The sequence below is a fragment of the Sphaerodactylus townsendi genome, unplaced genomic scaffold, assembly GCF_021028975.2.
Source record: "Sphaerodactylus townsendi isolate TG3544 unplaced genomic scaffold, MPM_Stown_v2.3 scaffold_282, whole genome shotgun sequence".
NCBI classification, from domain to species: Eukaryota; Metazoa; Chordata; class Lepidosauria; order Squamata; family Sphaerodactylidae; genus Sphaerodactylus; species Sphaerodactylus townsendi.
This window is the reverse complement of record NW_025950454.1, coordinates 1-14,504: the sequence shown is the minus strand read 5'-3', so window position 1 is coordinate 14,504 and position 14,504 is coordinate 1. Positions and strand designations below refer to the sequence as shown.

General features: G+C 50.1%; 1 protein-coding gene across 1 annotated transcript; it reads left to right on the top strand.

Annotated features, from left to right (window-relative positions):
* Nucleotides 1-3,201: 3,201 nt before the first annotated feature.
* LOC125425327 (protein FAM189B-like) lies at nucleotides 3,202-11,061 on the top strand (the record flags this gene model as incomplete). Its single annotated transcript, XM_048482940.1, has 2 exons — nucleotides 3,202-3,741; nucleotides 10,996-11,061. Coding segments are annotated over 2 exons (606 nt in total), but the record flags the coding sequence as incomplete, so codon positions are not given.
* Nucleotides 11,062-14,504: the final 3,443 nt, after the last annotated feature.

The following is a 14,504-nucleotide window of genomic DNA, read 5'->3' as shown; positions in this document are numbered from 1 at the left end:
ACAGACAGACAGACAGACAGACAGACAGACAGATAGACAGACAGATAGATAGACAGATAGACCGGTGCACTTCCGTCACTTAGCGCACTGGTGGTTTGCATCTCATGTTGTTGGAGGTGGTGGGTCATCGGGCTAAGTGCTCTCGTGACTTCTATTGTCTTGGGTGATCCTTTAACGACCCATGCCTATTAATTGGCTCTTGTATGGCGGCTGCGGACCTGGTGTCATCCATGGCTACACCTGGGCCTCTCTTTAATAAATTCTGGCCCTACGCATGAGGCCGGTCACACGCTTTTGATCGGTCTTGGGGTCGGGGGTTGTCTTGGTCGTATCCTCTATAGACAGAGTGCCATGGTCCGACCACTATGCCCCTGAAGCCGCGGCTGGACATGCCACGCCTTTACCTCTGGTTCCAGGCGATTGGCCGATTTTACCGCTGAGACTCTATGGATCCAATCTGGTTTCCTGAATCGCCTCTAAGTGGACCCTTGAACTCTGCCGCCGCAGCCACTCTCATGAGCAGGTGGATGGATTGGAACTCCCCGCCTCTCTGATGCCATCGAGACTGTTGTTCTCCGGCGTCCTCTGCTCTCGGGCTTCGCTGCAGGCTCCGGTGGTATAATGGAGGAGCTTCGCCACATGAAACGCAAGCTTTCCGACGCCTAGAGCGAGCTGCGGAGGAAATCTCGTGGCGAATGTTTCGCGCCAATATCCTATAGGACGCCACAAAGCTCTATGATGTATTTACGATGCATGATAAGAGGGCCTTTTCCTCCTCCTCTCTCGTGATCTGCCAGCTCTCGCCCGGCATACAATTATTCAGGATAATTCGATCTTTGACCTTCTTATCAGAGGGTCTCTACAACCATGGATCAGCTGTTAGCCGTGAGGCTTTTATGAGCTTTTTCGCAGATAAAGTCACGCCCTTCTGTGACCTTCCGCCAATCTTTGGATCTACATAAATGAGCCTAACTTCGAGGCTCCCTTGCCACCTTCAGGCCCTAGCTCTGGCCCCAGCTTTCCTTGCCTTCTGAAGTCACTTCGCTGACAGGGCCCTGGCCAGCTGCTAGACCTACTACCTGTCCCTCTTCCTGATCCGTGCCCTTCCTGGCTGGATTTCAACGTACCGGGAGGAGCTACCACCCCATCTGCTGAAGATCATCACTGACTCCCTGGAGCAAGGAGTCTTTCCAGATTGGCTGAAGGATGCGGTATCCCACTCACTCTTGAAAAGACCATCCTTAGATCCTGGAGATCTCGCCAATTACCACTCTGCCTCGAATCTTTCGCTTCTGGGGAAGGTAATTGAGAGAGTGGTGCTGGAGCAGCTTCAGGGCTTTCTGGATGACATTGGCATCGGCCTTCTCGATCCCTTCTGCAGTCTGGCTTCCGCGGCTGGGTATGGGACGGAGACGGTTCTCGCCATCGCTGTCACAGATAAGCTCCGTATGCAGCCAGACTGAAATGGATCGGGCGCTGCTGGTGCTGTTAGATCTCTACCGCAGCGTTTGATATGGTCGTATCATGACCTTTTGACCTACCTCGTCACCGCCTGCCGGGGTTCGGGGCACTGCCCTTCAGTGGATTGCCTTCGCCCTCTTAAAGGAAGGCGTAGTCAGCAAGTAAGTGGTGTGGGGATAAAGCTTCCCGGAGGTGCCTTTACATTGCGGTGTGCCTCAGGGGGCAATTTCTGTCCCTAATTGTTATTTAATGATCTATATGCTAATCGCTTTGCTCAGCTGGTAGCCGGAGCTTTGGGGCTGATTCTGCCATCAGTACGCTGATGATACCTTAGCTTCATTCTGTTGATGGAGGGGGGAGCTGCCGCTTTCGCCCCTGCAGCTCTAAGCAGCAATGTTTGGAGGCGGCCGCCATTGGTTGCTAACAGAGCAGGTTAAAACTTAATCCAATTCCAAGACGGAGATCCTTTGGCTTGGCCGTAAGGGTAGGATTGGGGATTTCCAGCCGCCGCGTGGGAGGGGGCCATATTGGCACCGGACCCCCTCCGGGTTTCAGATTCCTGGTGGTCCACCTGGATCTGTCTCTTTCAATGGAGACTCCAGGTGGCCCATATAACCCGGCTTGCGTTTTTCCATCTTCGGCAGGCCCGCCGGCTGGCCCCCTTTCTCTCCAACACTGGACGGTTTCTACCGTGGATCCATGCAATCTGCCACCTCCAGACTGGATCACCATTGTAACTCGGCTTCATCGCTGGCCTTCCCTTGCTCTTCGATCCGGAAACTGAAATCATCCAACCATGCGGCGTCTGCCGGTTGCTCATAGGGGGTGCCTCTCGTAGAACACATCTCCCCTGCGCTGCGCTCTGCAATTGGTTACCTATCATCGAATCTTCGAATCATGTCTAAGGTGTGGGTGCTGACCTTTAAGGCCCTACGATGTCTGGGACTCTCGTGACTTCGGGACCGCATTACTCCATATGTCACGGCTCGTCCATGCGATCAGTAGATATTAATCTACTGGAGATCCTTTGGCCCCTTGATGACGCTAAGTTGGTTCTTCATTAATGGCTACAGGGTTTCAAGAGTCTCTTGAGCACCGGCCTGGTGGAACATTTTTACATTACCACTAGTTTATCCTCATTCCAAGTGGGACCTTGGAGAGTTCCAAGCAGGGTTCCAGTAAAACCGGACTATTCCACTCAGGCCTTTGGAGAGTCCATATAGTCACTGCATAATGCCCTCACCAAGGCTAGTAGGGTCCCCTTTAACATCATTGGGACCCTCCCTCATCTTTGGAAGAGGGTGGTATATGGGTCCTCAAGGGCCCCATTGTAGAATGCACCTGTTTTATGATTCTTTATGTTTTTTGTATGACTTTATGTTGTTCATCACCTTGGAGCCCTTCGGGGATAGGCTTTACAGCGTTATACACAAATAATAATAATAATAATAATAATAATAATAATAATAATAATAATAATAATAATAATAATAATAATAATAATAATAATAATAATAAAAAAAAATAGATAGATAGATAGATAGATAGATAGATAGATAGATAGGATAGATAGATAGATATAGATAGATAGATAGATAGGATAGATATAGATAGATAGATAGATAGATAGATAGATAATCTCCAGGATTTTTCCCAACCAGCGTTGGCAATCCTATTTGTAACTCAAGGGCCTTTGTTAGCTGGCCCATCTCTCTCCCTCTTCTCTCTTCCCCCATGCAGCTGTTTCGATGGATAGCGGCTCCCTGGTCATGTCAGAAATCGTAGACATCCCCGGAGACAGCAGCCCGTCGGAGGACTCGTGCCTGCTGGAGACCGAAGGCTCCGTTCGCTCGGTCGATTACGTCCTGTTCCGTTCTATCCAGCGCAGCCGGGCCGACTACTGCCTGAGCGTGGACTGTGGGCAGTGTGGCCTGCATCCGCAAAGCCCCACCCTCCAAGGCCCGTTCGAGGAGGTGCCGCGCTCCCGTCTCCGTGGCGAGCGCTCCTACTCCTGCTCCACGCCCACCGCGGGCTACGAGGGCCTGCTCGAGGTGGGTGGCGCTCTGACCCATAGCTGCCACCGCCTGGAAGGCCTGGGCCGCAGCATGGGACCCTGCTACCCCGAGGTGCGAGTCAAAGCCAAAAGCTCGCTCCCGGGACGCAAAGGCCCGGGGCGGCAGCAACGCCGGAGCAGCGAGGTCTCCTTCCGACTGCCTCCGACCTGCTGTCCTCTCCTGCGATCCCACAGTGATCCTGGAATTACCTCAGCCTGTGACACCGGTGAGTAGCCCAAGCTTAAGAGATTATTTATTTATTGTTTAGATTTATATACCGCCCCATCCCTAAGGGGCTCTGGGCGGTGCACAACAAGTCAACGTATATACAATTTACAACACGAGATCACAATAAGTGACCACATAAACAATTATTATATTTACTAAAACCCATTGAAACAGCGGTCAATACAATAACAACAGGCGTCCCATAACCCAATTTATTAAAAAGCCTCCCCAAAAGGGGGGAACAGCCGGGCTCCTCCCTAGGAGGGTAACATAGATGTAGACAAAAATAGAGTGGTAAAAAGTAAGTGAGTAAGGGGGGGCGTCCTACTCAGCGACTGGACACTCCAAAGGCCCGGCAGAACAACTCAGTCTTGCAGGCCCTGCAGAATTCACCAAGGTCCCACAGGGCCCGGACAGCTGGAGGAAGAGTGTTCCACCAGGCTGGGGCCAGGGCCGTAAAGGCCCTGGCCCGTGTGGAGGCCAGCTGCATCATTGAGGGGTCAGGAACCACCAGCAAATTGGCCTCTGCTGAATGCAGAGGCCGAGTAGGGGCATATGGGGTAATGCGGTCTCTAAGGTACGAGGGTCCCAGGCCACGTAAGGCCTTAAAGGTCAAAACCCACACCTTGAAGATGATTCGGAATTCCACGGGGAGCCAATAATATAACTAACTCTGCTGGCATTAACCTTGTTAAACTGTGCTTCCAACTTGACCTGATCCCTCTTAATGGTCTAACCCAGTGGTTCTCAACCTGGGGGTCGGGACCCCTTTGGGGGTCGAACGACCCTTTCACGGGGGTCGCCTAAGACTCTCTGCATCAGTATTCTCCATCTGTAAAATGGATAAATGTTAGGGTTGGGGGGTCACCACAACATGAGGAACTGTATTACAGGGTCACGGCATTAGGAAGGTTGAAAACCACTGGTCTAACCAAATATATTAATACTGGAGAGTATACCTTTCTTTCACTATGGGGAAATAGCATCATAGACTATGCAATGGTTTCCCAGTCATGTTTTGTTCTTGTACAGGACTTTCAGGTTGTACATCAGGTATGGAGCGACCATTCGCCACTAACGTTAGATATCGCCTTAAAGTCACCAAAACAGAGGCCTTTCCGCACCGCAATGGGCGATCCCTGAACGCCTGCCTTGTCTCCCGGCTTCCGGCTTGTCACAGAGGCCAGGGGACACGCCCCCGCAGCCTTTAGCGTCCCTGGGGCGCTCTTTCCCGCCCGTGAGGAAAGGGCCAGAGGGTTTGTGATTCATTTACAAAGATGAGCCCCAAAATTATACGGCGTGACTTGGTAGAATCAAAAACCCCTGAGTATCTTGACTCACCTGCGCTAAAGAATCTCAGAGCAGAATTGATCTCAACGACATCACCTGTTGAACTTTCTAATCAACCGGATACCCTATTGCAGAGGATTTTATTTATTTTATTTTATTTATTTATTGTTTAGATTTGTAGACCGCCCCATCCCCAAGGGGCTCTGGGCAGTGCACAATTGTATCAATATACATACAAGATATAACAAGGATCACAATAGTGACCACAGTTACTAAAATCCATTAAAACAGCGGTCAAAACAATAATAACAGGCGTCCCATAACCCAGTTCATTAAAAACCTCCCCCAAAAGAGGGAACGGCCGGACTCCTCCCTAGGAGTTGTAAAAATAAGGGTGCAAAGGGGGGCGCCCTACTCAGCGACTGGACACTCCAAAGGCCCGGCGGAACAACTCAGTCTTGCAGGCCCTGTGGAATTCACCAAGGTCCCGCAGGGCCCGGTCAGCTGGAGGACAGCTCTGTCTACTCAGCAGCTAGACTCCAGTGCAGTACAGACCAATAGACATCGAGATACGAGCTTTTAACAGGGATTGTAGGATCCTGAAATCCCAAATCAGGGAGGTCTATTACTCTTTTAAGACCAGGAACGGAGCTAATCTGCCCACTGAATACTGGCAGCCAGGGATTGAAATGACACCAGGGAATTTTGGACAATTGTTTCAGGTGATATGCGCTCCAATGCATACTTGATGTCTAAGAGCAGCAGTGGCGTAGGAGGTTAAGAGCTCGTGTATCTAATCTGGAGGAACCGGGTTTGCCTCCCAGCTCTGCCGCCTGAGCTGTGGAGGCTTATCGGGGGAATTCAGATTAGCCTGTGCACTCCCACACACGCCAGCTGGGTGACCTTGGGCTAGTCACAGCTTCTCGGAGCTCTCTCAGCCCCACCCACCTCACAGTGTGTTTTTTGTGAGGGAGGAAGGGCAAGGAGATTGTAAGCCCTTGGGTCTCCTGCAGGAGAGAAAGGGGGATATAAATCCAAACTACTACTACTACTACTACTACTACTACTACTACTACTACTACTACTACTACTACTACTACTACTACTACTACTACTACTACTACTTCTTCTTCTTCTTCTTCTTCTTCTTCTTCTTCTAATGTGGACCCACAGACCTGGCTCTCCTACTTTCAGAATCTTTTTCAGGGTGCAAGCGGTAACTACACTTCCGCTGATCTCTCTGTTTTAGAAAATACCCCGGTTTGGCCACCAGTGTCTACAACTGAAATAAAGTCATTAATCGAACAACTAAAAACTCCACAAACCCCCCTGGCCCTGACGCAGCCCCTCCGGGACTTTACAAAACCTTTATAAATTGGTGGCCTCCTATCCTGGCAACCCTATTCACCACAGCTGACAAAACAGGTATTGTCCCCTGTTCCTGGACCAATGCAGTCATAACCCCCATCTTTGAAAAGGGAGACCGCACTTCCCCGGCCAACTATAGGCCTATAAGTCTTCTTTCCATTTCTGGGAAGCTATATGCTAAACATCGTCTAAATAGGCTTGTTGAGTGGGTGGAACAAAATAGGATCTTGGGCCCGGCACAAGTTGGATTTAAAAAAGGCAAGACTACTTTAGACCATTGTATGGTCCTTCATTTAATATCCTCAAAATACTGTACAAAAGGAAAGTTTAACCTCTATGCTGCCTTTTTAGACATGAAAGAGGCTTTCGATTCAGTTGAAAGGAAGTTGCTTTGGAACAAACTAGATAAAATGGATATAGACACCAGACTCCTCCTACTTATTAAGTCCCTTTGCAGTAACACCACTTGCCAGATTAAGTGTACGCCCACTGGCTTGCTGACGCCTAAAATACCAGTTGCAAAAGGTGTTAAACAGGGATGTGCCTTGACCCCTGTTCTATTCAATTTGTTTTTCAATGACTTAGCACCCACTCTCAAGAAAGTACACACGCACTGTCCCAGTTTGGGGAACACCCAGTTACCAATTCTGCTTTATGCAGACGATGTGGTTTTTCTGTCAAGATATAAGGTTGGTCTATAACCGTGATGGTGAACCTATGGCACGGGTGCCCGTCTCTGTGGGCACTCATGCCATCATCTCCCCCTCCCCCTTCCCCCCTCACCCAGCCAGAGGCGGCTGCCAGCAAACGCGCTGGGAGTCACGCTGCCCAGGCTGGCCGGGCACAAGGTGTTCTGCCGGCTGGGGCGGAGCTTCAGGGAGGTCCTCTTGAGTCGACCTGATTTGCTGTAAGTACCATCTACCACCCCACAAGTACCCCCTCCCACACAAAGCTTGGGAGACTGGAGGCTGGCACGCTTTTCTTGGTGTGTAACTTTTGGGACCAAACTAAAACTTTGGGGGTAGGATTAAAAAGCATCAGTCCGGGTGAGGGACTTCCATTGGGAGGAGCCAAGAGCATGGCAGGTGTAGTTCACCCCGATTGGAGTGAACTGTTTGTTAAGGGCCCCCCTCCCCTGGGAGAGAGAGTGATGGGGCTTTTAGTGCCTGGGAGCCCAGGGCGGGGAGGAGAGATCTTGCAAGGTCCCGAGGCTCACGACGCCAATCCCGTTCCCACAGGATCAAAGCAAAAGTACAAAAGACAAAAGGCATTTCACACCGATAAAGAATTGAGCTAAACCAGGCCCCGACCAACTGGCAGGAAAGGGAGAGGAGCATCCCTTATTGCCCTGAGCATCCCTTCCCCACCTCCTTGTCAGAATTAGGGCCATTCTGACAGGCAAATGTGGGACAGAGAGGTCCATTTCAAAATATTCTCCATGCTTTTATTTTTCTGTTCCTGTTGCATTTTTGTGGGAAGTCAAGTGCTGTGATGACATGTGAAGGAAAAACCGCAGATCAGATGACTGCTCCACCAATTTAGCTTTCCTGAAGTTATCCCCCCCTTGCACAGCATTCTCGCTTAGGATTGCCTTCATTGGCTGCCTTTTTACTTCTATTTGGTGGTGGTGGGGTTATTGGGTTTCAGAAAGCGAAAGTTTTACTTCCCTCTTCCCCGCACCCCTCCACCTCCCCCTGCCAGGCCCCCAGTGTGATAATAGTGTAATTATTTCAGGGAGATTATTAGCATTAAACCTAAGACCTAGCTTTGGGGAAGCATGTCAGTAACATAAAAGGAAACATTTCTTCACACAATGCTGCCACAGAAGGTGGTGATGTCCATTAACCTGGATAGCTTTAAAAGGGGCTTGGACCGATTTATGGAGGAGAAGTCGATTTATGGCTACCAATCTTGATCCTCCTTGATCTGAGATTGCAAATGCCTTAGCAGGCCAGGTGATCGGGAGCAACAGCCGCAGAAGGCCATTGCGTTCACATCCTCCATGTGAACTCCCAAAGGCACCTGGTGGGCCACTGCGAGTAGCAGAGAGCTGGACTCGATGGACTCTGGTCTGATCCAGCAGGCTAGTTCTTATGTTCTTAAATGCCTTAGCAGACCAGGTGATCGGGAGCAGCAGCCGCAGAAGGCCCTTGCTTTCACATCCTCCATGTGAGCTCCCAAAGGCACCTGGTGGGCCACTGCGAGTAGCAGAGTGCTGGACTCGATGGACTCTGGTCTGATCCAGCAGGCTCGTTCTTATGTTCTTATGATTTTACTGTGTGGAATAGCAAAATCCACTTGCAAACAATTGTGAAAATGGACTGAAAGGGCATTACTGTGCATGTGCAGAAGGGGCCCAAGAGCAGACATAGGAAGGGCGTTTGGAGTGTCCAGCTGCTGATAGGGCCAGTGTGGAGTAGGGTTACCAGACTCCAGGTGTGGATATTTCCCAGAACTCCAATGGATGTCTAGATTACAGAGCTGAGTTCTCCTAGAGAAACGTTTGCTTTGGAGGCTGTACTAGAATAATAGAATCATAGAGTCGGAAGGTACTCCCAAGGGCCATCAAGTCCAACCCCCTGCAATGCTGGAACACACAAAACACTCCTGACAGATGGCCATCCAGCAGTGGTGTAGGAGGTTAAGAGCTCGTGTATCTAATCTGGAGGAACCGGGTTTGATTCCCAGCTCTGCCGCCTGAGCTGTGGAGGCTTATCTGGGGAATTCAGATTAGCCTGTACACTCCCACACACGCCAGCTGGGTGACCTTGGGCTAGTCACAGCTTCTTGGAGCTCTCTCAGCCCCACCTACCTCGCAGGGTGTTTGTTGTGAGGGGGGAAGGGCAAGGAGATTGTAAGCCCCTTTGAGTCTCCTACAGGAGAGAAAGGGGGGATATAAATCCAAACTCCTCCTCCTCCTCCTCCTCCTCCTCTTCTTTTTTTTTTTAAAAAAAATCTGTAATGCCTTCACTTCCATGCAGGAAGGGGATTATGTGCTTCTTCCTACCTATCTCATAAAAAGGACAATCCAACAGCATATGAGATACTGTTTCCACAGAACCCATGCCACACGGGCATTTCCTTTATGTGGGATTCCAACTCCTCCTCCTCCTCCTCCTCCTCCTCCTCCTCCCCCCCCTCCTCCTCCTCCTCCTCCTCCTCCTCCTCCTCCTCCTCCTCCTCCTCTTCTTCTTCTTCTTCTTCTTCTTCTTCTTCTTCTTCTTCTTCTTCTTCTTCTTCTTCTTCTTCTTCTTCTTCTTCTTCTTCTTCTTCTTCTTCTTCTTCTTAATTTAAAAACCTCCAAAGAAGGAGACTCCACCACCCTCCGAGGTAGTGCATTCCACTGTCGAACAGCCCTGACAGTCAGGAAGTTTTTCCTGGTCTTTCGGTGGAATCTCTTTTCCTCCACCTCGAACCCATGACTCCTGGTCCTAGTCTCTGGAGCAGCAGAAAACAAGCTTGCTCCCTCACCAACATGACATCCCTTCAAAAGGCAATGGCTTTTAGGCACAAGAAACACTTTGTACATGCGCTAAGAATCGTGATCTTTACCATTTTGCCCAACTTGCCCAACCTCCCTTGCTAGGGATGTGCATTCGTTATATCTGAGCAGGAAAAAAAAATGACATCAGACTTTTTGGGGTATTTTTTCAGCTGAATACACACCAGAGAATCCGCCACACTGGTGGGTTATTCTAGTCGTGAAAACCCCTGGGAAAAAAACTGGGTTTATTCTGGATTATTTTGAAAAGCCAACTAGCTGCAGTGAAAGGGCTGTGTCGTTGTTGTGTGTCCTTTTCCTGCCATTGGACTGGTTTTAAGGACAGAAGGAGGCAGGAGACATTTCTCAGAGGCAAATACGAGAGAGCACCTGAAGGGAAGCCATGATGTTTGTCCAGTCGCAGATACCAGTGGAATTCTTTCCAGTTCTTCTGAGCATGGGCGAAGAACACAGGGGCGGGCCTTGACTGCAGCCAGATTCCATTACAGCAGGGTGTTTTCTGCACAGCTCTGTAGATGGACATCTCCAAAGGTTGCATCCATTCAAGGAGCATCCATTGAAAATGCTGGGGGGAAGAATTAGGACTAATCAAAGGAAACACTTCTTCACGCAACGTGTGATTGGTGTTTGGAATATGCGGCCACAGGAGGTGGTGATGGCCACTCACCTGGATAGCTTTAAAAAAGGCTTGGACAGATTTATGGAGGAGAAGTCGATCTATGGCTACCAATCTTGATCCGCCTTGATCTGAGATTGCAAATGCCTTAGCAGACCAGGTGCTCGGGAGCAGCAGCAGCAGCAGAAGGCCATTGCTTTCACATCCTGCATGTGAGCTCCCAATGGCACCTGGTGGGCCACTGCGAGTAGCAGAGAGCTGAACTGGATGGACTCTGGTCTGATCCAGCTGGCTTGTTCTTATGTTCTTAAGGCCATTGCTTTCACATCCTGCACGTGAGCTCCCAAAGGCACCTGGTGGGCCACTGCGAGTAGCAGAGAGCTGAACTAGATGGACTCTGGTCTGATCCAGCTGGCTTGTTCTTATGTTCTTATGTTCTTAAGGTTACCAGTCTTGTCATTTTCTCCTTCCTGCAGGTGACTTCCAGGAGGTGTTCTGCACCAAAGCTATGGAGGATGACATGTCGAATTCCTCTGATACAGGTGAGAATGGCAGTTGTTTAGGCAGAGACATACGTTGCTTATAAGGGCAAAACAAGGAAGGACTGAACTCGAGAGCCAGAGTTGTGTCGTGGTTAAGAGCAAGTGGATTCTAATCTGGAGAACCAGGTTTGATTCCCCGCTCCTCCACCTGAGTGGCAGAGGCTTATCTGGTGAACCAGATGTGTTTCCGCACTATGACATTCCTGCTGGGTGACCTTGGGCCAATCATAGTTCTCTCAGGACTCTCTCAGTCCCACCTGCCTCACGAGGTGTCTGTTGTGGGGAGAGGAAGGGAAAGGAGCTTGTAAGCCACCTTGAGTCTCCCTACAGGAGAGAAAGGTGCATTCTAATCTGCAGGTGCATTCTAATCTGGAGGAACCGGGTTTGATTCCCCGCCCCTCCAACTTGAGCTGTGGAGGCTTATCTGGGGAATTCAGATTAGCCTGTGCACTCCCACACACGCCAGCTGGGTGACCTTGGGCTAGTCACAGTTTCTCGGAGCTCTCTCAGCCCCACCCACCTCACAGGGTGTTTGTTGTGAGGGGGGAAGGGCAAGGAGATTGTCAGCCCCTTTGAGTCTCCTGCAGGAGAGAAAGGGGGGATATAAATCCAAACTCTTCTTCTTCTTCTTCCTCCTCCTCCTCCTCCTCCTCCTCCTTCTTCTTCTTCAAAATGAGGAAGATCTAAATGTGAATTATGGTCTAATTTTGTATATGGTCTAATATGGTCTAAATATGGTCTCAAACCGCACAACTGGAAAAGAGATCGCAAATTCCTGCTGGATATTATTATTAGAAGCAATGTCATTGTGCAACCGCATGCAACAATTTGGTAACATCTATGCCACAATAAAGCTATTCTTTTGGTAATCATAATGAGCATTTACATTGCAGAACGCTGCACTTCTGAAAAAGGGTGTGTCATGAAAACCTGCATCCTAATAAGACTTACCAAGACCCAATTAAAAACACATCTACAATCAGTTTGGTTGAAAACTAATTAACGTGGCTTTTCAAGACACAGCGGAGGTCATCGGGAAATGACTAAATGAAACAACAAAGCAAAACAAAATGCAAAACGTCGACGCAAAACAGACTGAACGAAACATCAGAGCAAACAAAGAAACATCGAAGCAAAACTTGGCCCGTGAATAAAACCACATATGACCTGTAGGCAGGGAAGAGAAATTACAAAGACCCCTTGCAAGTGTAGGGATCAGAATAATTCACCCTCCTAACCTCTCCGGGCCATGTAGTGGAAAACAGCTGAGCAAGTCCCTCCGAAATTATTTCCGGGCAATTTACAGCTCCCAGTTCTGGAGGCTGAAATGGAAATGACACGAAAAAAGTCAAAGATATAGTTAAAGAGTGACCAGGGCTAAAAAGAGATATGTGCCGTGGAGATAGGGGGTAGGTGTCCAGCTGTATTGGGAGAATCTCCTCTCGTTTCCCTATGTCATCGCTCCACAGGCCAGAGGGGAAAAATTGGGGTGTGGATCATGGAATGTCACTTCCGGGGCAAAACCGGAAGTGATGTCATCCCACTGAGCTGATGCTGTAGCGTTCTCCCAAAACTCTATGGTTCAACCATAGCGTGAACTCTCAAGCGTCACCCAGATGTAGAGGTGGGATCCAGCAGGTTCTCACAGGTTCCCGAGAGTAGGTTACTGCTTATTTGTGTGTGCCGAGAGGGGGTTACTAATTGGTGATTTTGCCCCATGATTGTTGCCTTAGTTACGCCCCTCCTCTCAGCAGTAGCACGCAGAACTTGGAGCAGTCTAGAGGTGCACCGGCGTGCGTGGCAGCCTGTGCCTGCGTGCATTCATTTCCCGCCCAAGGACCGGCGCAGCGGCTGCGTCCTTGCCACAGCCCCGCCCAGGAATGCCCCGCCCCCGTCGTGCCCCGCCCAGCCCCATTGGCGCTACGCCACAGTTTGAATCCCACCACCATAGGAACCTGTTACTAAAATTTTTGGATCCCACCACTGCCCAGATGCAATTACGTTACTTCTAGTTTTGCACCAGAAGTAGCATGGAGCATTGGGGATGTACCAATGAACCTGTTCATACACACCCCCCCCCCCACGCACAATTTCTCCTCCTAGATTCCCATCTCTTCTCCCAGAAAAAGCTATATGTCTTTCTGCCACAATCACAACGCTGATTGCGGCAGAAATGCATATAGCTTTTTCTTGGAAAACAACAGAACCTCTGTTTTTGAAAGACTGGTTTAGGAGAGTTCTGTCAGTTGGGTTTTAGTTGGGTGGGGAAGGGGGATGAAAGCAGAGACGTTTGTTGGGAAAACTGATGTTACATGTTGACTCTCGGGATAAGAATTTCACCACTTTAAAATGGTTTATTCACAGCGTGGTCCTTTGCAAAGTTGGGTGTAGGCAAGAGTAGAACCATAGACTCAAAGAGTTGGAAGAAGAAGAAGAAGAGTTTGGATTTATGTCCCCCCCCTTTCTCTCCTGCAGGAGACTCAAAGGGGCTGACAATCTCTTTGCCCTTCCCCCCTCACAACAAACACCCTGTGAGGTAGGTGGGGCTGAGAGAGCTCCGAGAAGCTGTGACTAGCCCAAGGTCACCCAGCTGGCCCAAGGTCACCCAGACCACGAGGTCCTTCAAGTCCAGCCGCCTGCCATGCAGGAACACACAATCAAAGCACCCTTGATAGATGGCCATCCAGCTTCTGTTTAAAAACTTCCCAAGAGGGAGAGTTCACCATACTCTGAGGCACACCTTCTAATATGCCCCCTCTGTGCCAGTGGGTTCAATGGCAGTGTGGTGGTGCTGATGTCTGAGTGTCTTGGCAGGCTGCCCTGGCTGCCTGCTGGCAAATCCCACCCCCGCCCCCACCCCCACCCCCACCCCCACAGCAGGGTAAGTGCCTTAGGAAGGACAAATCTGCCTGTGTAAACCCATGCTGCCTCCTGACGGTTATTCGGCCCCTCAGTGGCATAGGAGGTTAAGAGCAGGTGCACTCTGATCTGGAGGAACCGGGTTTGATTCCCAGCTCTGCCGCCTGAGCTGTGGAGGCTTATCTGGGGAATTCAGATTAGCCTGTGCGCTCCCCCACACGCCAGCTGGGTGACCTTGGGCTAGTCACAGTTCTCTCAGGACTCTCTCAGCCCCACCTACCTCACAGGGTGTTTGTTGTGAGGGGGGAAGGGAAAGGAGATTGTCAGCCCCTTTGAGTCTCCTGCAGGAGAGAAAGGGGGGAATATAAATCCAAAACTCTTCTTCTTCAGTGGGTATCTACAGAAAATGGAGCCTAGGCCAAGAACTGGTTTTGCGCCCCGTTTCTGTGCAAGCATCTGGCCAGCAAGGGGGTCTATGCAACTGCCCAGCCCTTCTCCTACCCCCACATGGAGGAGAACTGGAGCCTCCACCCCCCCACCCCCCGCTGACCAGCGCTGCTCCTGCCCAGGAGAGACACAAAGAG